Source organism: Mobula birostris, chromosome 26 (genome assembly GCF_030028105.1).
Source record: "Mobula birostris isolate sMobBir1 chromosome 26, sMobBir1.hap1, whole genome shotgun sequence".
Taxonomy (NCBI): Eukaryota; Metazoa; Chordata; class Chondrichthyes; order Myliobatiformes; family Myliobatidae; genus Mobula; species Mobula birostris.
In genome coordinates, this window is record NC_092395.1 from 8,965,544 (window position 1) to 8,987,766 (window position 22,223).

A 22,223-nucleotide genomic window follows, 5' to 3' on the forward strand; every position below is an offset into this window, starting at 1 on the left:
GAGAATTCTACCCCATGTGATTGTTTAGTGAATGTTCCATTCTGTAGTTAATGCAAATCTGTCCATTTATTAGAGTTCAGCAATCTAAATATATTTTAAAGTCAACGCATATCCATGTTAATCACATTACCAGTATAAGACAATTTACAAAATGTGTTCTTGGTCCGGGAATATAGCAGACATGTACTCACCCCGAAGAAAGACCCACATAAAGGAGCATTAAAAACCAAAATCCATTATACAACAGAAGCCAAGAATTTTATCATAAAGTTTGATCACATTTGACAGAGCTCCTGCTTAAACTGTTTTACAATGTGCAGCTTTTAAAGGACTTCTCCCCCCCCACCACATAAACACTTTACACCATTTCAGCGCACATTATCTAAACAAAATAAGTTTACTGTTCTTCCTCCCGCCCCCCCCCCCCCAGGTGACTGACCTGTTTAGTAACCAAAGAGTGAACCTATGGTCCACCTCAGAAATATTTAAAGTGTTGTAAAGAGACAGCAGCTCCAGACCACATTTCAACAGAAGTTGTGCAAAGTAAATTGTAGTTACCCTGCTGACTACAGGTCTGAAATTAGCATGTGCATCTGCTCGTGCACCTGCTCCATTCTAAAGACACACTAGGTGTTTTACAGGAAAGGGTTAATCTAAGCAAATTCCAAACCAATGTGAACTATTTGCCTCAACTTGTGGGTCAGAAAGTGCAAAGGGCATTAAAATATCCCCAAATGGTCATTTCAATCATCATTATCACTCCAAATTGTGCAGTTATATCAAGAAAGTGTGATCATATATAAAAACAACAGTTCAAGTATTCAGATTGTCTGCATTCAAAGCAATCACCAGCACACTTGGACTATGGGTCATTAAAGAATTTCACAGGCGACCCATGGGAGGTAGATGCTGATCAGCTCTAGAGCTAAAATATTACTGGCCCAAAGCCATGAACTTCAGAAATATTGAGATGCACCTTGCATCCGTTCCCTTTCTCATTCCCAGATCAGGCCATCAGTTTATTGTTCTATAGTCAACAGAGTCCACTTCCCTCTTATTGGTGGGAGATTCGATCAATCCAGCATCACAACCTACGTTTTCAGACAAAAAAGGGCACAGGTTAACAAATAAATCAAGACCGTGACACTTACATTTCCAATTTTAAACTTAGAAGTAGACCGTGGTATTTTGTACTTCAGGCACTTGAGTTTGATAAAGTACAAGAAATAAGTGATCTATAAATTACTTATCAGCAGAATCTTTGTGATGCCTAGAACAGGAGTGAGATCAATCAGCTGGTCGGGCTGTTCCACAACAACAACCACCATGGAACTCAGCATCAGTAAGACCGAGGAAATGATTGTGGGCTGCAAGAAAGGGAAGTCAGGAAAAGACACACCAGTCCTCACCTGGGGCTGTTGATACTGGAATTTGATGAGGAAAGAAGGTGAAGAGTTGAACCAAATAAGGGAGTTGACGAGGGCAGGGGTGTGAAGTGGAATAAGCAGGTGTGGGCCATGCAGATATGGAGTAGATTGGCAATGGGAAAGGAACAGGGGCAATTTGAAAAGAAGCGGGTGTACAAGAAGACTTGAGTAGATATGAGGACAGATTAACCAAAATTGGAGAACTCAAAGTTAATGCTGTTGGGACGTCGACTCCCCAGGCAGAATACTCAACATTTGGTAGGATTACCACAAGCTTGTCGAAAACGCTGAACGCACAAATCCTGGAAATACTCGCATCTCAGGACTTTCTGTTTCTAGTTTTGATTTCCTGCCTCTGTAGCACTGTGTCAGTTTAGCATCCGATACTTAACCATACAATTTGCAAAGGCGCTTCCAGGAACTTGGAAAGTAATTGTGTTCTTGTAAGCAAGGTGATTGAATTTCATGCCAAAGTGTCCATGTAAACTGCTGCAATAAGCCATCGATAAAATAAGACTTTTCAGAATACCCTGTAAGTTAGATTTAACATTGTGCTCAATTTACAATGATGGAATAAATTATGCAGATTTTAATATACTGTTAAAACACAGTTTATGTGCATTTATTTGAGTACTTTCTGTATAAATCTTGCCATGATGAAATTACATTAAATAGTACATAAAAGTTTTTAAAGACTGACATTTATAAACTTTGTTCTTTGAATATTTTACAAGTATAGCATATTAATGAATACTTAGTAATTATTTAAAATTTGTGTATTGTTACATAATACACAATATTTCCCACATTAAAATATACAATATTGTAGATTTGAGAAAAATATACTGCTTGAGATTAAGTTTATTCACACAGGAATTAATAATAGATTTTTACTTTACTTGTGCATAGTTCAATCACTGAGATTTAGCTTTCCTTCACAAAAAATATTTAGCAGCATTTTATATATATTCATTTAACTTTAATTTTTTACAAGACTACAACCATTTAGCTTAATAACTCAGCTTTGGGCAATTTGCAATGGAACTGAAATGACAACTGTACACTTATGCCGAAAACAAAATGGTCGTGCTTAAATAATAAAACAGAAAAGCTGAGGGCATGCAATGATTTGAGTAAAAGTGACAAAGTTAATGAAACCCAAAGGCAGCCATTTTGATGTTAAGGGTGAATGTGGAGAGGATATTTCCCTCCTTGAGGAGAAAATAGGACTAGGAGCCATAGTTTTAAAGGCATTGCCCATTTAAGACAAACGAAGCAAAAATTTATAGTCATAGAAAAGTACAGCACTGAAACAGGCCCTTCAGCCCATCTCAGCCATGCTATTTAAACTGCTTACTCTCATCGACCTACACACCCGTACCATAGCCCTTCATAACCTTACCATCCACGTACCTATCCAAACTTTGCTTAAATGTCAAAATTGAGCTTGCATGCACCACTTGCACTGGCAGCTCGTTCCACACTCTTGCACCCTCTGAGTGAAGAAGCTCCCCCTCGTGCTTAAACTTTTCACCTTTCATCCTTGACCTATGGCCTCTAGTTGTAGTCCCACCCACCCTCAGTGGAAAACTACTTCTCCTCTCCTATCAGGTTTCCACTCTCCTCTCCGATCTGATTGCTCCTTCTACAGCCCCTTACCTCTTCCAACAAATCCCCTCCCAGCTTCTCACTTCATCCCCTTCCCCAAGCACCTACCTTCCTGCTCACCTGGTCTCACCTATCCCCCTGCCAGCTTGTGCTCCCTTCCTTCCCCCACCTACTTATTCTGGCTTCTGTACCCTTCCTTTCCAGTCCTGATGGAGGGGCTTGGCCTGAAACACCGAATGTCTAGCCCTCTCCATAGATGCTGCCCGGCTTGCTGAGTTTGTGTGCGTTGCTCAGGATTTCCAGCACCTGCAGAATCTCGTGTTTATGAGGTATAATTTTCTTTTCTCAGAAAGGGTTAAGAATCTTTACAACTCTTCATCAAAGGGCGGTGGAAACAGGATCTTTGAATGATTTTTTAAAACGCCAGAGGTAGATTTGGGGTGGGGAATGGAAGGAATGGCTGCTGGTGGTGGACAGGAATGTGGAGTTGAAGTTAGAAATCAGATCGATCAATCACATGTGAAGCACGAATCTTACTGAATAGCAGAACTGGCTTATTCTTGCTCATTGCATCCCACACAAAAAAAAATTATTGCTTAACAAGACAGCTCATTATTAAAATGGCCACCTTTGGAAATTTTTAGAAGCATCTAAAGGATAACTTAAAAGAAACATAAAAAAATGCATATTAACAAGTATTAGTGTCGCATGTCATTCCCATTACAAACAGCACATCAGATTAATCAAGGTACAAATACAGATTGTTTTTGTTTTTACAGTTTATGTTAGCTTATAGAAAATCATTTATACAGTTATATTTACCTCAGATTAAGTGAATTGCAAAGGCAAATTCAGGGATCATGTTGTATTCTGAACAACTTGACTAAGGATGAGGAGGAGAGGATTTGTATTTACTTATAGAATAATTCATGACCTTGGGCATCTCAAAATGTTTCACAGACCATCATGGTTTTGTTGCTATGAAACAGAACTTCAGCAGCCATCTTGGATACAACCAGTTTAGATCCCACAAATTCTGAAACTAAATGGGTAAATAATCAGTTTCCCTTCCCACCAGACTTTTTTTTTTGAATCATTAACATTCCACAGGAGAAATCCTGCTCTTGGAGCAAGATGTTGGGTAACTACTGTTCAATTCAGATAGCAGAATACTTCAGTTGTCCAGAAGAAAATTCAGGTAAAAGACCAGCAAGTTATGGAGATCTATTTCCCTGGATGTTCAATCCAGCTTGAGTAACTACTGTGGATTAGACTGTGCAGTTCACGTTATGATGTGGCTCCCTTTTTTGTTGTGACTGTGCGACGGCGACCTGGAGATAACGAATGACACAGTGCTAGACTGAACTGAGCTGAATGTGCCTAGAGTCTTCTGATGTGTTTGTGGATTAGTGTTTTATATTCTGTGTTTTTCCACTCGTTTTATTTTTGCTGATTGTGTAATTTGGGCTTTTTTTTTGCATGTTGGAGAGGGGTTGATATTCATCTTTGAATGTGTTCCATGGCTGTCTGTGGGAAGACGAATCTGAGGGTTGTATACCGCATGCACATTTTGAAACTATTGGTGTTCTGCTGATCTCTCAGATACAAATCTTCTCAAGCTGCTGGTTTTAGTCTGCTACATTCAAGGTCACATCAGCGTTTTAGTCCACAAGAATGATAAGAGGTACGGGAAAAGAGCCAGGGAGGTAAAGCGGGGTCCAAGCCCCCGTGGTCTGACTGCACCACAGTGCAGGCTCAAAGGCCTATCCCTGCTTCTGTTTTACCAATGTCCTCCCTCAACATCTGTCCACTGAACTTCGCTATGGACGGTTCCAAACCCGGGTGCTAGAGGAGGACGGTGGGGCACAGGACTAGCAGCCCGATCCCATAAAAAACCCAGAGCTACAGGTACGCCAACAGAGGCTCCAAAGACCTCATCTCTGGGAGAGGAAGAATCTTTGTTTAGGAGACGAATGAAGTCGTGTGGTGAAGGTGGAAGCCACAGGGCCGATCAACCTTCTTTCAGCCCAGGACAGAGGACTGTCGGCAGTCTAGGCCCCAGTAGGGACGATGGACCCAAGAATAATCTGTTGACTTTCTCCTTGCTCTCTGCACACTCATGATGCCCTTTGGCTGTGAAGCATTTTGAGAAACCCAAGCAGATAGAAAACCAATTCTATTTTAAATTTGACCCATGAGCTGATACTGACACCAAGGTTAGGTCCCTGTTACAATTTAATATTTTTATCTTTAAGTTTAAAAATGCATTTAGTTTAGCAAGTTAAAGACATTAAAGTAGATGTGCCTTTTAGGTTCATCTGTTGCACTTGTACTTCTCTGTTTAGTGAATTCATGTTATATAGAGGATTGAAATCTACTACAAATCTACGAGCTGTCAATCCGATTCTGGCTTTGAACACAATTATCTTCTTGCCCTGAAATACAGATAATGGGAAGAGTTTTGGTATCTAGCGACAGTTCAGTAGAAACTGTTCCAATTACAAACGCAGTTAAATGGAGACCCACTCCATCTGCCCGTACCCCAGACACTCCTCCCACAGGCTGACCTCCCAACCCCCCCCAACTTGATTCTGCGCTCCGCCTTCCTTTCCCAAATTCCACCTTGGAGGCGTCCACCCAACACCTCCCAGCTACGGATGCCGTTTCTGCTCTCCCTTCCTGCATCTGCACCACGGCTTGTGCGATACTGTTACCGCTCAGGGCGTTCCGGAGTCTGGAGTTCAATTCCGGCGCGGTCTGTACGGGGTTTGCATGTTCTCCTTGTGACCGTGTGGGTTTCCTCCGGGTGCTCCGGTTTCCTCCCACGGTCCAAAGACGTACCGGTTAGCAGGTTAATTGGTCCTGTGACTCGGCGGGGGTTAAAACGGGTCGCTGGACAGCGCGGCTCGAGGGACCGGGAGGGCCGATTCCGCGCTGTATCTCAATAAATAAATAAATTGTTTTATACTGGCGATCGATTTCCCCTCTTTCAGTCCAGATCAAGGGTCTCGACCAGAAACGTTAACTATCCAGGAGATGCTAACCCACTGCGTTTGTCCAGTGTTGCGTCCGTTGCTTTAGAGCAGGGTTCCCAAACTTGGGCCCACGGCTCATTAAACCCTTAATAGCTACTGTTAAGGGTTCATGACATTAAAAAAAGGTTAAGAAACCCCTGCCGTAGAGAGCCAAGTGTCATTCAGTGACAAACAGGGCAATAAAAGTAACTCAGCCAGTGACTTGATCCAAAACCAACAGCTTTGCAGAGGAGAAAGCTACTTTCGTGGTGGAAAAGAAACATTCCCCGTTGGACAACCAAGGATTGAAAGCTGGTCATCAGGACAGAACAGCAGCAATGGGGTTCTGTTACACTGCACATGCAAGACCATAAAATAGGAGCAGAATTAGGCCACTCGGCCTGCCGAGTCTGTTCTGCCGTTCCATCATGACTGATTTATTTTCCGTCTCAATACCATCCTCCTGCCTTCTCCCCATACCTCTGGTACCCTCACTAAACAAGAACCTATCAACCTCTGCTTTAAATACGTCCAAAGACTTGGCCTCCACAGCCACCTGTAGCAATTTCTGGCTAAAGACATTTCTCCTCATCTCTGTTCTAAATGGACCTCTCTCTATTCTGAGGTTGTGCCCTCTTGTGCTAGACTCTCCCACCATAGAAAACATCCTCTCCACATCCACTCTACCTAGGCCTTTCAATACTCAATAAGTTTTAATGAGATTCCCCCCACCCCCCATCATTCTTCTAAACTCCAGTGAGTACAGTCCCTAAGCCATCACACACTCCTCAGAATCATCCCTTACATTGCAGGGATCAATCTCGTGAACCTCCCTTGGACCCTCTCCAATGCCAGCACATCCTTTCTCAGAGAAGAGGCCGGAAACTGCTTACCATACTCCGAATGTGGTCCGACCAATATCTTATGAAGAAGTCACGGGGAGAACGTACAAACTCTTTACAGACAGCGACAGGAATTTAACCCTGGTCGTTGGTGTTGTAAACTAATGTGCTAACCACTACACTACCCTGCCACCCAAAGAATGGGATTCTCATCTCTGCAAGCAAACCTAGTCTTTCAAATTGCATGCCATCAATTTACCAACTAAAGGGATGTCCTTCTATTCTGAGGCTGTGCTCTCTTGTTTTAGACTCTCACACTATTGGAAACATCTTCTCCACATCCAATCTATCGAGGGCTTCAAATGTCCGGTAAGTATCAATGAGATCCCCCCCCACCCCCACCCATTCTTCTAAATCTAGTGAGTGCAGGCCCAGAGACATTAAACACTCCTCAAAAATTAACCTGTTCATTCCTGGGATCATGCTCTTAAACCTTCTCTGGATTCTCTCCAACACAAGGACAACCATTCTTAGATAAGAGACCCAAACTGCCCACAATATTCCGAGTGTGGTCTGACTGATGCCTTACAAAGTCTCAGCATTACATCTAGTCCTCTCGAAATGAATGCTATGGATTTGCCTACCTTATCACCAACTCAACCTGTAAGGTAACCTCTATGTAATCCTGCACTAGGACTCCCAAGACCCTCTGCACCTCTGATTTCTAATTCACCATTTAGAAAACAGTCTACACACAAAGTAAATACTATTTGTGGTAACACCCTTGTGAAGATTTATATTATCAAGATCCTGTAATAAAACAGATGAGGTCATCAGGTTGCTACTCACAGTTCCTGATCTTAATTGGCCAGATTCGAGTGGCTCCCAATAAAATGAGCGCCACACAGCTGATGAAGCCGGTCACTAACACCATGACTAAGTGATAGAATGGGCCACACTGTTCACAGCAGCTCTGTGTCCTAGAAGGGCAAAAAAAAAATAAAATCCTCAAATATTGATCAAATGCAAATCACAAAGGTGTCAGATAAAGATTAAGATTAGCTTTATTTGTCACACGTACATGGAAACATGCAGTAAGATGTGGTGTTTGTGTCAATGGCCATTAAAGACGAATGCGAGCTGGGGCAGCCAGCAAGAGTCGGCGCAGTTCTGACACTAACAGAGCCTGTTCAGAAATTAATAATGACAAGATGCACATCCTACGCACAAGTGATTGTGTGGGCACTGGCCTCTGTCGGTCAGGGCTGACCACGATGTTGCACCCTAGCTGCCTAGATACAGAAGCCAGGGCAGTACGATATGGAGAGAAAGCTGCTGCCCATGTCTCAGGCTCCCCCTCTCCACAAATCTGATGAATCCAAAGGAACGGCAGAGACTGATACAGTTTGGCACCAGCAGTGTTAAATTCAATGGAGAACTGCTTTAGGGACTCCAGCTCCAGATTTTTCCCTCAGGAGCTTACTCCCGAAGCCTTCCTTGTGAGTGGGTATAGCCGCAAGGTTTGACATCAAAGATTTCTTTCTCCTAGATGAGCTGCAAACCATGGCTGAATCAAGCCCCACCTGACCAAAGCGACTGGTTTTAAGGTGCCAGTAACCTGCCTTGGCCCCTTCTCCTGTCAGTAGAAACAGCTCCTTGAGGTTTTTAAAGCCAAGGGTGCTAGTGGGGATAAGCCCCACGGTCTATTAAACACTCCCAATGGCATGCACCTTAAATAGTCTCTGACAACCAAGTCCAGCTCCTGGCCTTCACATGTGGCTTAGCTGCAGGTGCTGGAATTCTTAAGCAACATGCGCAGAAAATGCCAGAGGAACTCCGCCAAGTCAGAAAGTATCTAACCGGTACGTCTTTGGACTGTGGGAGGAAACTGGAGCACCCGGAGGAAACCCACGCGGTCACGGGGAGAACTTACAAACTCCTTACAGAGAGCAATGCAGTAAAGCGTTACGCTAACCATGGCACTTTCACGCCACATTATCTGCCTCTGGATCCCAGCTCGCTGCCCAGGGGCATGGTTCCACTACTAAAGACACAGCCTCAGAGTCCAGTATCACTGACTCCATCCTGTCTCTTAGTCTGCACATTCTCTCTGACCTCTTGGCTTCCTTCCCCCTCTGCATTCCACAAATGTACTGCTTGGTAGGTTAAATACCCGTTTTAAATTGCCCATCCAGGGTGTAAGGGAATAGAGGAAGCTGGCGGAGAGTGATGCACATATGGGCTGTAGGATTGGTGGCAATGGGTGATTGATGACCAGCATTAATTTAGTGGGCTGAAGGGCCTGATTCTGTGTTAAATATCACTGACTGAGAACCTGGGCTTCAGGTGGAGACAGAAAAGTATGATTGTTCTGTTACCTTTCACTTTCCCAACGCCCAACAGAATTCTGACAAATTTCCATTTCCAAATAAAATTGATCCCACAATTGCTCCTTCCCTCCAGGAGAGAATTCCCAAACATACTCCGTTCTGGAGTGTACACTGGCCCGGGATGACTGTGAGCCTTGCCATGTGCTATGGTACAGGTGTTCATGGAACGTGCTCTCCTATACAGTACCATGGTGGTGGGGCGCCATCTACTGGACATGCAGAACAACCAACGGCAACATCAAAGTACACACAACCCTGAGATTCATTTTCTTGTAGCATTCACGGTAAATACAAAGACAATAGAGCCAATGAAAGACCTCACAGAAGACAAACGACAATGTACACAAGACAACAAACTGTGCAAATAAAAAGAAAAAAAAATTTAAAAAGTCAATAATCATGAATAAACAAGCAATAAATATCAAGAACTTGAGATGACGAGTCGTTGAAAGTGAGTCCACAGGTTGTTGGAACAGTTCAGTGAAGGGGTGAGTGAAGTTATCCCCACTGGTTCAGGGGCCTGATGTTTGAGGGGTACTAACTGTTTCTGAACCCGATGCTGAGAGTCCTGAGGCTCCTGTACCTTCTTCCTGATGGCAGCAGCGAGAAGAGAGCCTGGCCTGGGTGGTGGGGGTCCCTGATGATGGATGCTGCTTTCCTGCAACAGTGTTCCTTGTAGATGTGCTCAGTGGCAGGGAGGGCTTTGACCATGATGTACTAGAGCAACACACAGACACACACACGCACACACGCGCACACACGCACACACACGCACGCACGCATGCAGGAGGAACTCAGCAGGTCAGATGCACCAGGAATGTTTACCCACATTCTTCATTCATGCTCACTTTCCTCTACATTCCAAGAATGCAGCTGAAGACTGTGAGATCCACTTTAACATCAGAGAGTCAGCAATACAGCACAGAAACAAGCCCTCAGCCCAACTCATCCTGCTGAAAGGTTCCTATCGAGCAGTCCCATCGCCTTTGTCCGAACTGCTCCTATCCATGAACCTGTTTAAATATCTCCTAAATGTTGTAATCGGACCCACCTCTTCTTCTGGCAGCTCGCTCCACATACCCAGCACCTTATGTAGAAAAACTTGCCTCTCACTCCACTTTAAACCTTTTTTCCCCACTTTACAATGCCAGCAACCTGGGTTCGATTCCCACCACCGTTGGTAAGAAGACAGTACATTCTCCCCACAACTGTGTAGGTTTCCTCCGGGTGCTAGGGTTTCCCCCCGCAGTCCACAGACATATGGGCTAGGGTTAGTGAATTCTGGGCTACGCTGGTGCCGGAAGCATGGTGGCACTTGCGGGCTGCCTCCCAGCACAACTCTCGGACTGTTTTGGTCGTTGACGCATTTCCCTGTAAGTACCGCCAACAAATAAAGAGCTAATCTTTAATTCCCGAAACGCAAGTGCAAACTTACTTGCAAGGATGAAGGCTCTGAATAATGAGCACACCAAGTCCATTGGCTACTTTATCGGTGAAACTCATGGATCCATAGACAAAGGCCCCACTTTGCTGCAAGAGGAAACACAGAGACGAGTCACTGCTGAGGTCCCCGCCAGAGAACATCAAGAGCTGCACGGATGTGTGAAGCCATTACGCCCATCACCTCAGGGAGAGGGAAGTCCCCCTAGTGGTCATCAGGCTGTATTACTGGAGAGACAAGATGGAAACAAACTTGGAACCACAGGAGGTCATCAGTGCCAAACCTCGTTCTGCGTGTCCCTTCAGGGGGAATTTCCTCAGCCACAGCGTGGCAAATCTGTGGAATCCCTTGCCACGGATGGCTGCGGAGGCCAAGTTATTGAGTATACTTAAAGCAGAGGTTGATAAGTTCTTGATTAGTCAGGGTGTCACAGGTTACGGGGAAAAGGCAGGAGAATGAGGTTGAGAGGGATAATAAATCAGCCATGATGGAATGCCTGAGCAGACTCAATAGACTGAATGGCCTAACTCTGTTCTTATATTGGATGATCTATGCTCCACCACCATTACACCACTATCACGGGAGAACATACAAACTCCTTGCAGACAGAGGCAGAATTGAACTCAGGTCACTGACACAGTAATAGCTCTCCACTGAGGTATCTACCTTGCCACCTCAAGTTCTTTCTTGGCATACCTGTGGAAGGAGACAGATTCCCCACTCATTATGCGTCAAGTTTGTGTTACCAGATACGGGAAAATCGAGGCCTGTTTGACATTGGTGGTACCAGCAGTATTGTGGAGATACTTGGAGGAAGAGAGGAGGAAGGTGTGGTGGGGAGGGTGGAAATGGAACTTGGCTCTGCAAGGCATATTACAGTATCTTGGATCTCCGCTCTTTCGACAAACTGTTGGCCAAGTACAACAAACCAACAGCCAAGGATGTAGTGAAGATGCTGGTCTCCAAGTTCAAGTTTTCAAATGTTCAAAGTACATTTATTAAAAGTAAAGGCATCCATTAATCTTGCAAGACCATGGACCTGCGCCTGGAAAGTCTTTACTCTCCAGGGCGCAGGTCTGGGCAAGGTTGTATGGAAGGCCAGCAGTTGCCCATGCTGCAAGTCTCCCCTCTCCACGACACCGATGTTGTCCAAGGGAAGGGCATTAGGACCCATACAGCTTGACACCAGTGTCGTCGCAGAGCAATGCGTGATTAAGTGCCTTGCTCAAGGACACAGCACGTTCTCTCAGCTGGGACTCGAACTCACGACCTTCAGGTCGCTAGTCCAATGCCTTAACCACTTGGCCATGTGCCCACACATTTATTATCGAAGTATGTATGCACCCTGACATTAGTCTTCCCCACAGACAGCCACAAAACAAAGAAAACCATGGAACCCGTTCAAAGAAAATTATCAACAACCCCTCCCCCCACCATGCACAAAAGACAACAGAAAGGAGTCCAGGCATATTCATTTCAGCTCAGTGCTCGTCATCTGCAGACCACCCTGATTGAAAAATTGCCCAAAATAGTGAGTAGTGAAAACTCAATCCTCATTCTGGTGGCTGTGTTTGAAGCTTATTTCGTTTGCAGTGGGTTACAGCTGCTGGTTTCTACAGGGCAGAGCTTTCAGGGGAGAAGATGATCCACACTACAGATAACTTTACTCCCATGCCCCCTGCCACGGCATTTCTTCTCCCCCACCCCCCCCCACAGGTCATCACTCTCCACACAGATTTCACCAGGCATCCCAATTCCTTACAGTGTGTTCTCCTATCAGATCAGCCGTCATGGAGAGGGAAGTCACCAAAATGGTGGCAGAGCCACAGCCAAGGAGGACGGCGGCCCCGAATACACTACTCTTGATCCGGAAAAACCAGACCCAATAAGCGAACGCCAAGATCATCACCAGCCCCACAAAGTAGGTCATCTAGAAGAGAGAGATACAGGTAAATGATAAATTGAGAGAGGAGATGTCAACAAAATTAACGTATTGTTCTTTCTACAATTAAATTGCATTTGTTTTCCTGATAAGTATCTGCATGAAAATGAATGTCAAGGTAGCATATATTGCCATATATCTACTTTAACAGTAAGTTTACCTTGAAATTCAACAAGCGAGCGTGGGGGGGGGAGGGGGAAGAAGGGGGAAGGGAGGGGAAGAGGGTGGGTGGGGAGACAAATTAACTCTCTGTTCCAGCATCTGCTCTCCGCATTGTTGAGATAATTAACTGCTTTTCTGAACAATTGTGAGGCAGCAGTTTTGTTTTAAGCTCACAGGCACACTGGAAATTTCTACTGCGCAGCGCAACACACTAGCTGTGAAAGTAGAAGCCGCAGCCACATTGGTCTTGCTAACACTGAATGTAATTTTCTCTTCAACCTCAAACGTCAGGGAAAGTCGCTTGTGGCTAATAGTCAGCGTCAGTATAAAGGTCAAGAGACTCCCCTAAGCACCAATACCCCATTGTATTTGTTTTAAGATCAAATCTGTGAGTCTTAAAATTAAATTTCCATTTCACTTCACTTGCCCCCATTACCTCATTTTAGAATTATAATAAAAATATTGTTCTGTCTGTAAAGCAATTCCTGTCTGTCTGTCTGTCTGCCTAGGTACCATATCCGATGCAGACTTTGGTGACCATGGTTTTCCATATAGATCTATCCCTTGTTCTTTGGATGACTTCCATTTCCTCGATGTGTAGACACCCGGCTATGCTTTTGATGTACATAAGCCGACGTCTTCCTCTAGGTTTGCTCCCCTCAATCTTTCCAGAGAGTATGAGTTTTTCTAACGCAAACAACAGGAATTCTGCAGGTGCTGGAAATTCAAGCAACACACATCAAAGTTGCTGGTGAACGCAGCAGGCCAGGCAGCATCTGTAGGAAGAGGTACAGTCGACATTTCAGGCCGAGACCCTTCGTCAGGACTAACTGAAGGAAAAGTTAGTAAGAGATTTGAAAGTGAGGATTCTAGAAGAGAGAAAGGCCCACTTTCAAATCTCTTACTAACTTTTCCTTCAGTTAGTCCTGACGAAGGGTCTCGGCCTGAAACGCCGACTGTACCTCTTCCTAGAGATGCTGCCTGGCCTGCTGCGTTCACCAGCAACTTTGACGTGTGTTGCATAAGTTTTTCTAATTCATCTTTCTGCATGACGTGTCCTAGAAAACTGAGTTGTCTTTCTCTTATTATTGGTATGAGTAATCTAAGTGCTTGGGCTCTTCTGAAAACTTCCCCCGTACCTTTCTGAATAGGCCACAACACATTCATTGGCATGGACAAGATTCACTCATGAACACTTCCAACAAGTCTTACACCAAGTAATTTTTTTTAAAAACATTGACAATGCCAACAGCACTCACGTTTCTGCCAATAAGTTTATTCACAGGCTTCATGAGGAGCGAGGACAGAAATCCACTGACGTACATCACCAGGGGGATCACGGCAATGTATTTCTGCAAGAAAACAATTCAAATTAACTGCATGTTCAAGATTCAAGATGGTTTAATCAAACTTCCAGTACACAAGTGTAAAGGAGGACAAAATAATTACTCCGATCCAATGCAGCAGAAAAAAACCCACTAAGATAAAGAATGCAATAATAAAGAAAACACAAACACAATAAATATAAATACACAAGATGGCTTACATACATCGATTGATTTTACATCCATAGAGTTTCACTAATTAACTTCTTATTTACATACTTCAAACAATGTTTTATGGGCATAAGTTGGAATATTGTGTTCAGTTCTGGTCCTCTCATTATATGAAGGCTGTGGAAACTTTAGAGGTTACCAGGATGATGCTGAGATTTAAAAAATGTTTTATGAGGAGAGGTTCTGTGAGCTGGAGTTTTTCTCTTTGGAACAAAGCAGGATGAGAGCTGACTTCATAGAGGTGTACAAGATGACAAGAGGCATTGAGCGAGTGGACGGACAAGAGACAAGGGCAGAAATGGCGAATACAAGAGAGCATAATCTTAATGTGATTGGGGGAAACTATGGGGTGGGGGTGTCAGAGACAAGTTTTTTCTACACACACAGAGAGTGGTGGGTGCGTGGAATGCCCTGCCAGGGGTGGTGGGTAGATGCAGATTTATTGGGAGTGTTTAAGAAACTCTTAGTTAGACAAATGGATGAAGGAAAAATGGAGGACTATGTAGTAGGAGGGAAGGGTAAGATTGATCTTAGAGTAGGTTAAAAGGTCGGAACATCTTGACCCAGAGAGCTGTGATGGTCTTTGTTCTAAATACCCAGCACATTAAACTGCACACCCAAAGCTTCCTTATCCATTCCTCACGTGGACGAGCCCAAAGTGACACCAGACAAAACGAAGGTAATGTTTTGTGTGATCTTTTGCTATTGGATACCTGTCCTTCTCAAGTGTCATTAGATCCAATTTGACCACATGTACGTCAAAACATACAGTGAGATGTGTCGTTTGCATTAACTATCAACACACCCAAGGGCGTGCCAGGGTCAGCCCCTAAGTGTCGCCACACATCACGGCATCAACGCAGTGCGCCCACCACGTTCAACATGGTGAAGAAGCAACGTTTATGGAGTCTGGTTGAAAGGAAGAAGGAACCATACACTAATTTACATAAACTGGTTAGTCATCATTCTAATACTTTAATAAAACAAACTAGATGTTGGCCCAGACGTTGCTGATCTCGGCAAATCAGTTACCCTGGAACGCTAGGCAAATAATCAAGCATTTGTTCACTAGCACTTACCTTCGGTAGATTTAGAGTATAGGTTAGGTACATTGCAATGTAGACTTGAGAGAGGTTGACGATAAGTCGAGTGCACATATACAGAAAGGCCACCTGTTAAAAGAAGAGAAACCTGTTGAAGACCAACTTTGTCTGCCTATAATCACAGAAAGCCTGTAACTGCTCAGAGCGGATGGAGCATTGGGAACAGGATTGAAAAACTCGAGACTGTACAGTACTCTAGTAATTTTATATAGTGCACCGTACTGCTGCCACAAAAATAAGACATTCTGTAGAGAGCAGAAATTCTAAATTTACAGATGATACAAAACTTGAAAGCATGGTGAACTCCCATGGGTGGTGACAAAGGGACGAGGACAGGTGACTGGAAAGGGTGACAGAAGGCAAGTGAAATGTGAGGCCAAGAAACATGAAGTGTTATATTTAGAAAGAATAAGAGGAATATAAACTCAGGGCACTTTTCCAAATGGGATGCAAGAACAGAATTGGGGGTACAAATGCATCATTGGTTAAATCTGCCACGGGGAAATTGGCAAAAAAAAAATATTTTAGAACAAATTGGATCGAGGGATTTATAAGTACCACAAAGCACAAGCAGAACAAGTTTTGAAGCACTACCATTCTCAGGGGCAGCTTCTATACCAATGATACAACCCTCTCGAATGGACTTCTTGTCAACGAAGTAAACACCTGTCCACACATCAAAGTTGCTGGTGAACGCAGCAGGCCAGGCAGCATCTCTAGGAAGAGGTACAGCCAACATTTCGGGCCGAGACCCTTCGTCAGGATTAACTGAAGGAAGAGTTAGTAAGAGATTTGAAAGTGGGAGGGGGAGGGGGAGGGATGGAGCCAAGAGCTGGACAGGTGATTGGCAAAAGGGATATGAGAGGATCATGGGACAGGAGGCCCAGGGAGAAAGACGGGGGTGGGGGGAACCCAGAGGATGGGCAAGGGGTATAGTGAGAGGGACAGAGGGAGAAAAAGGAGAGAGAGAAAAAGAATATGTGTATATAAATAAATAACAGATGGGGTACGAGGGGGAGGTGGGGTATTAGCGGAAGATAGAGAAGTCAATGTTCATGCCATCAGGTTGGAGGCTACCCAGACGGAATATAAGGTGTTGTTCCTCCAACCTGAGTGTGGCTTCATCTTTTCAGTAGAGGAGGCTGTGGATAGACATGCCAGAGTGGGAATGGGATGTGGAATTAAAATGTGTGGCCACTGGGAGATGCTGCTTTCTCTGGCCTCTAATGCCCCACCTCCTCCTCGTACCCCATCCGTTATTTATTTTTATACACACATTCTTTCTCTCACTCTCCTTTTTCTCCCTCTGTCCCTCTCACTATACCCCTTGCCCATCCTCTGGGTTCCCCCCCCCCTTGTCTTTCATCCCGGACCTCCTGTCCCATGATCCTCTCATATCCCCTTTGCCAATCACCTGTCCAGCTCTTGGCTCCATTCCTCCCCCTCCTGTCTTCTCCTATCATTTTGGATCTCCCCCTCCCCTTCCCACTTTCAAATCTCTTACTAACTCTTCCTTCAGTTAGTCCTGACGAAGGGTCTCGGCCCGAAACGTCGACTGTACCTCTTCCTAGAGATGCTGCCTGGCCTGCTGCGTTCACCAGCAACTTTGATATGTGTTGCCTGTAGTTAGCCAGAGTACTTTTACATAGTACTGTAGTAATTTTATGAATTGCACTGTACTGCTGCCACAAAAAAAATTACATGACATATGTGAGTGATGATAAACCTGGTTTAAATATGGGTCTCTGTTCTGGACTGAGAGTGGGAAGGAGCAGGGAGAGGGGAATCATGGTTGGGAAAAGGGGAAGGGAGAGGGTAGGGAGTGGGAAGCACCGGAGAGACATTCTGTAATGAGCAATAAGCCAACTGTTATATATACAATGCAATACATAATAAAGAAAACAAAACTGTAAATTACATATATGTAATATAAATAATGTAAAATGTTATAAATCAATATAAATTATTTGTATATTATATAATAATAGTATTAAACCTGATTCTGTTTCTGTTGTCAGTGAAACAGGATGTCATCCACTACTCCAAAGGATCACTTACATGATAGAAAGACAACTCCTTCAGCCAATGTTTCCACTGGAGCAGTGGCTGGCTCGGGGATTTCCGCGAACCATTGATGAGTGGTGTATGTTCAGCAGCAACCTCCTCGTCTTCATTCTTCATCTTCTCCCGTGTTCCAACGTGGAAAAGCACTGAAGACACGAAGCCAATTCCAACAACAACCAGTGCCAGGGTCTGCAAACAAATTGAAACAGGATTTATGTAGCTATAAAGTTTACTGTGCCATTACCTTAAACCCTAACTACTATTATAAATTCGCACAGAAGACATTCCAGAGAAATGGAAGGGAGGAAGGGATCATACAACACGGCACATAACGAGGGTGACAGAAATTGCCCTGCGATTAGGCTCGGGTTAGATCGGTGAGTTGCTGAGTGCTGCAGCTCATTAGGTCAGACTATACTTTCCCCCTATCAATCTTGCACCAGCATTACTGTTTGTTGTTGTTTATTTTGCACAAATTATGTACAATTTATGTTAGTTTAACTTGTTGCAATATACTATGCTGCAAAAAAGCTCATTTTCACGGTGTCTGTATTCTGCACATGTCCACGACAATAATAAACTTGAATATGAAATACACAAGTCACAGAAAACTTACATTAAATAAAATTTCAGGGCAACCCATGCTGACAACTTAATCTTACTTAGATGACAAAAATTACTTCACTCTGGAGAGATTTATAAACATTAGAGATATCACCTCCACTGAATTCCTACCTGGGTCTAACTGCTAGATCAAAGTCCCTGTTTGCTAGTTGGGTTAATTGAACCTGGCAACCTCATTGCAGTTCTCAGTTAGCTGGGCCACTGTGTAAGGCTGGAGTTAATTTGCACCGATTGATATTTATCAGCAAATTCCACAGGGCAGCTGGTGTCAGAAACACAGCACCACACAGGGAGCACTTCCTCTGCAGGTTTGGTTAAAGCACTCTGTGGGCATCAAGACAGACAGAATACTTGTGTTGACTTCTGGTGCTTTTTAATCCAAGGCTCTTTCAGAAGTCAGGAAAAAAGCACAAAACTCATTTCACAATCGTTATTTAGAGTGTGATAAAACAAAGGAAAATTGAGAACAGGCAGTGATAGAGGTCTACCAAGTGAAGGGCGAGATAAAAAGTTAAGATACTAAGATGATGCTGACCACGTGGTTTAGTGCTTTTATACCTATAGATAAAAGTTCCATTCAAATTTGTAGATAAGAGTTAACCAAGGAGAAAACTCCCATTCAAATAATGCAGTACCAAGAGAAGATTCCAGAATTATCCTTTGTACATCCAGTAGGAAAACATTGAACTGCACATACACACCGTCACCACTATAGGCATATTAAACCGTTACATGCATGTGAGAAACAAGAGAAATTCTGCAGATGCTGGAAATCTGAACAATTCATGCAAAATGCTGGAGGAACTCAGCAGACCAGGCAGCGTCTATGGAAATGAGTACAGTCAACATTTTGGGCCGAGACCCTTCAACAGGACTGGAAAGGAAAGGGGAAGGCACCAGAGTGAAAAGGTGGGGGTGAGGGGAAGGAGGATAGTCAGAAGGTGATAGATGAAGCCAAGTAGGTGGGAAAGATAAAGGAATCTGATAGGATACAAGGGTGGACCATAGGAGAAAGGGAAGGACAAGGAGACCCAAGGGAAGATGATAGACAGGTGAGAAGAGGCAAGAGGCAAGAGTGGGGAGTAGAAGAAGCGGGGCGGGGAATTTTTTTACTGGAAGGAGAAATTAACATTCATGCCATCAGGTTGGAGGCTACCCAGATGAAGCACAAGATGTTGCTCCTCCACCCTGAGGGTGGCCTCGTCGGGCACAAGAGGAGGCCATGGACCAACATGTCAGAATGGGAATAGCAATCAGAATTAAAATGGTTGGCCACTGAGAAGTCCCGCTTTTGGCAGAAGGAGCGGAGGTGCTCGATGAAGCAGGCTCTCAATTTACGATAGGTCTCACCAATGGAGAGGCGGCCAAATTGTGAGCACCGTTACAACAGTGGTGTGCAGAAGAGCATCTCCGAATGCACAGTTTGAACCCTGAAGTGGATGGGCTACAGCAGAAGACCACATCAGGTTTCCCTCCTGTACCTAACAAAGGAGCCACTGAGTAGTATTACATTTAGAAAGGTAGTGCAGGTGGACAAAGTGAAAGCACCACAAGGTAGATCTTTAGTATGAAGAGGTCTGTTCAAGAGTTGGGCGGGAGGAGAAGATGGCAGTGCGACGCAGTGCGCACAGCTCTCCGATGAAATGATATCATATTTGTAAGTAGGATGCCGTGCACAATTCTGATTTGATGGAGACAGACATGAGAAGCACACAGGAACATCTGGAGAAACTTCTGAAATGCCTGGTTCGCTGCTGCTGCTACTGTGCAATCGAGAATCTCCGGAGGGAAGGCCCCAAAATCCCCGGCTTTGCCTGCTGCTGGCGGCCGGGGCTGGGGTCGAAGCGTTCAGTAGAGATGCTGCTCAGTACTCGGTGTCGGAGGGCTGATCGGAGGCTTGAAGCTTTTGGACGGCTCAGAGTCGGACTGTGGTCGGGCATGGCAGGGAGAGTTTTCTTCCTTCTCCCGTCTGCGTGAGATGTGGGACTTTCAAGAGACTTTGAACTTTTTTACTGTGCCATGGCCTGTTCTTCATCAAGTTATGGTATTGTTACACTGTTGTAACTATGTGTTATAATTATGTGGTTTTTGTCAGTTTTCCAGTCTGTCCTGTGTTTCTGTGATATCACACCGGAGGAAATATTGTATCATTTCTTAATGCATGCATTACTAAATGACAACAAAAGAGCACTGCGTGTCCTCATAATCTAATCTAATAACAGCTGGACAGAAGCTTTCCTGGTGGTACACATTCTTAAGCTTTTGTGTCTTCTGCCTGATGGAAAGGAGCAGGGGTTGGGTCACAGGAGAGAGGAGAGGATGATCAAGGTGGGAGTGGGTGCTTTCCTGCACGAGAGGAGCCCGGTTTGCATGACGGACTGAGCTGCATCCACAAATCTACAATTTGGCAGAGCAGTTCCAATACAAAGCTGTGATGCATCTGGGGAGGATACTCTCTACGGTGTATCTGTAAACCTTGATGAGATTCATCTGGGACACGCCTAAATTCCTTTGTAACACCCACACACAAAATGCTGCCGGAACTCAGAAGGTCAGGCAGCGTTATATGGAAATGAGTAAACAGTCAACATTTTGGGCTGAGGCCCTTCACCAGGACCGGAAAGGAAGGAGGAAGAGGCTAGAATGAGGAAGCGGAGGGAGGGGAAGGAGTACAAGCTGGCAGATGATAGGTGAAGCCAGGTGGATAGGAGGGGAAAAAAGCAAGAAGCAAGGTGGTGATAGGTGGAGAAGGACTGAATGAGGAGGAATCTGATAGGCGAAGAGAGTGAACCATGGGAGAAAAGGGGCACCTGGGGGATGCGATAGGCAGGTGAGGAGAAGATGAGCAAGAGCATTTTGTGTGCGTTGTTCTGGATTTCCAACATTTGCAGAATCTCGTGTCCTCATTCCTTAGCCTTCTGAGACAGTAGAGGCACTGTCAGTTAATGCAAACCAGTTTCCTTTGATGGAGATTAATGGGAGCATCACCATCTTCGGCTTCAGGTTTTTATTTTAGCCAAAGAGAAGCTGACACTTCAAAACTGCCCAAATGAAGAACTTGCCAGAAGAGAGTTGTTTTGAGGAATTCTTGCATTTATTTCCTCAATAGTGATGTTCACAATCTCTCAAAAATCCACATCCAGAGATCGGGAGCATCTCAGACTTCCTTCTCCATCTTTGGCGTCCGTGTGCTCATCCCACCCCTCCCTCCTCAGGCCTTCTTCGTTGACCTGGTTTTAGCTCACCCAGTCCCAACTCTGCAGCTGACGACAAATTTGCCCAACAAGTTTCAGGGTGTTGACACCTCTGAAGATCTATCCTGGGCCCAACAATTACAAAGGCGGCGTGACAGCAGCTATACTTCATTAGGAGTTAGAGGAGATTTGGTTCTACAGATGTACTGTGGAGAGCCTTCTAACTGGTTGCATCACTGTCTGGTATGGCGAGGCCATTCTTCATTCTTCAGCCCATTACCTCATCCACCTATCACCTTCAACTCTCACTACATCTCCCCCCTAACCCACCCACCTCCCTACCTTCCTCCTCACCTGGTCACACCTATCATCTTCCCCTCCCCATGAACTTCTTATTCTGGCTTCTTCTCCAGTCCTGACGAAGAGTCTTGGCCCAAAACTTCAACTCCAGATGGTGCCTGACCTGCAGTGTTCTCCCAGTATTTTCTGTGATTTCCAACTTCTGCAGAATCTCATGTTTACTTGTTTGCTCACCCTGAACAGCGGAATGTCCTCCTTGCCAAGACTGTCCTCAACACCTCTAGCTTGAAAGTGGAACAGCAACCATGCAATCCCATATACAGCGATGTTGGCCACAACTGTGAAAGCATATCTAGGAGAGAAACCATGGTGACATCTCAGAGTCATTGGAGGATCAAGAATTTCTACACATACAACTGATGGGCAATTAGAAAGAACAAATTGCAAGGTTACGGGGGTAAAAACGGAAAGGAAATTACCACAATCTACAGTGCTGTGTAAAAATCTTAGGCATATATATATATATATCTAGCTAGCTATGGTGCCCAAGACTTTT

At 44.5% G+C, this 22,223-nt stretch overlaps 1 protein-coding gene across 3 annotated transcripts in view; it reads right to left on the bottom strand.

Moving 5' to 3' along the window:
* Positions 1 to 425: 425 nt before the first annotated feature.
* mfsd12a (major facilitator superfamily domain containing 12a) overlaps positions 426 to 22,223 on the bottom strand; it is a 52,432-nt gene continuing 30,634 nt past the window's right edge. The window contains exons 3-11 of one of the 3 annotated variants that reach the window (XM_072244333.1): positions 21,902 to 22,019; positions 17,544 to 17,738; positions 15,462 to 15,554; positions 14,086 to 14,178; positions 12,485 to 12,652; positions 10,717 to 10,811; positions 7,741 to 7,871; positions 1,618 to 5,470; positions 1,009 to 1,091 (exon numbers count right to left, since the gene is read on the bottom strand). In XM_072244333.1, the coding sequence (XP_072100434.1) occupies positions 5,421 to 5,470; positions 7,741 to 7,871; positions 10,717 to 10,811; positions 12,485 to 12,652; positions 14,086 to 14,178; positions 15,462 to 15,554; positions 17,544 to 17,738; positions 21,902 to 22,019 (943 nt within the window). In that variant the 3' untranslated portion in view covers positions 1,009 to 1,091; positions 1,618 to 5,420. Of the gene's footprint in view, positions 1,092 to 1,617; positions 5,471 to 7,740; positions 7,872 to 10,716; positions 10,812 to 12,484; positions 12,653 to 14,085; positions 14,179 to 15,461; positions 15,555 to 17,543; positions 17,739 to 21,901; positions 22,020 to 22,223 lie in introns of those variants that run through there. The other 2 variants (XM_072244332.1, XM_072244334.1) reach the window with 2 other exon arrangements.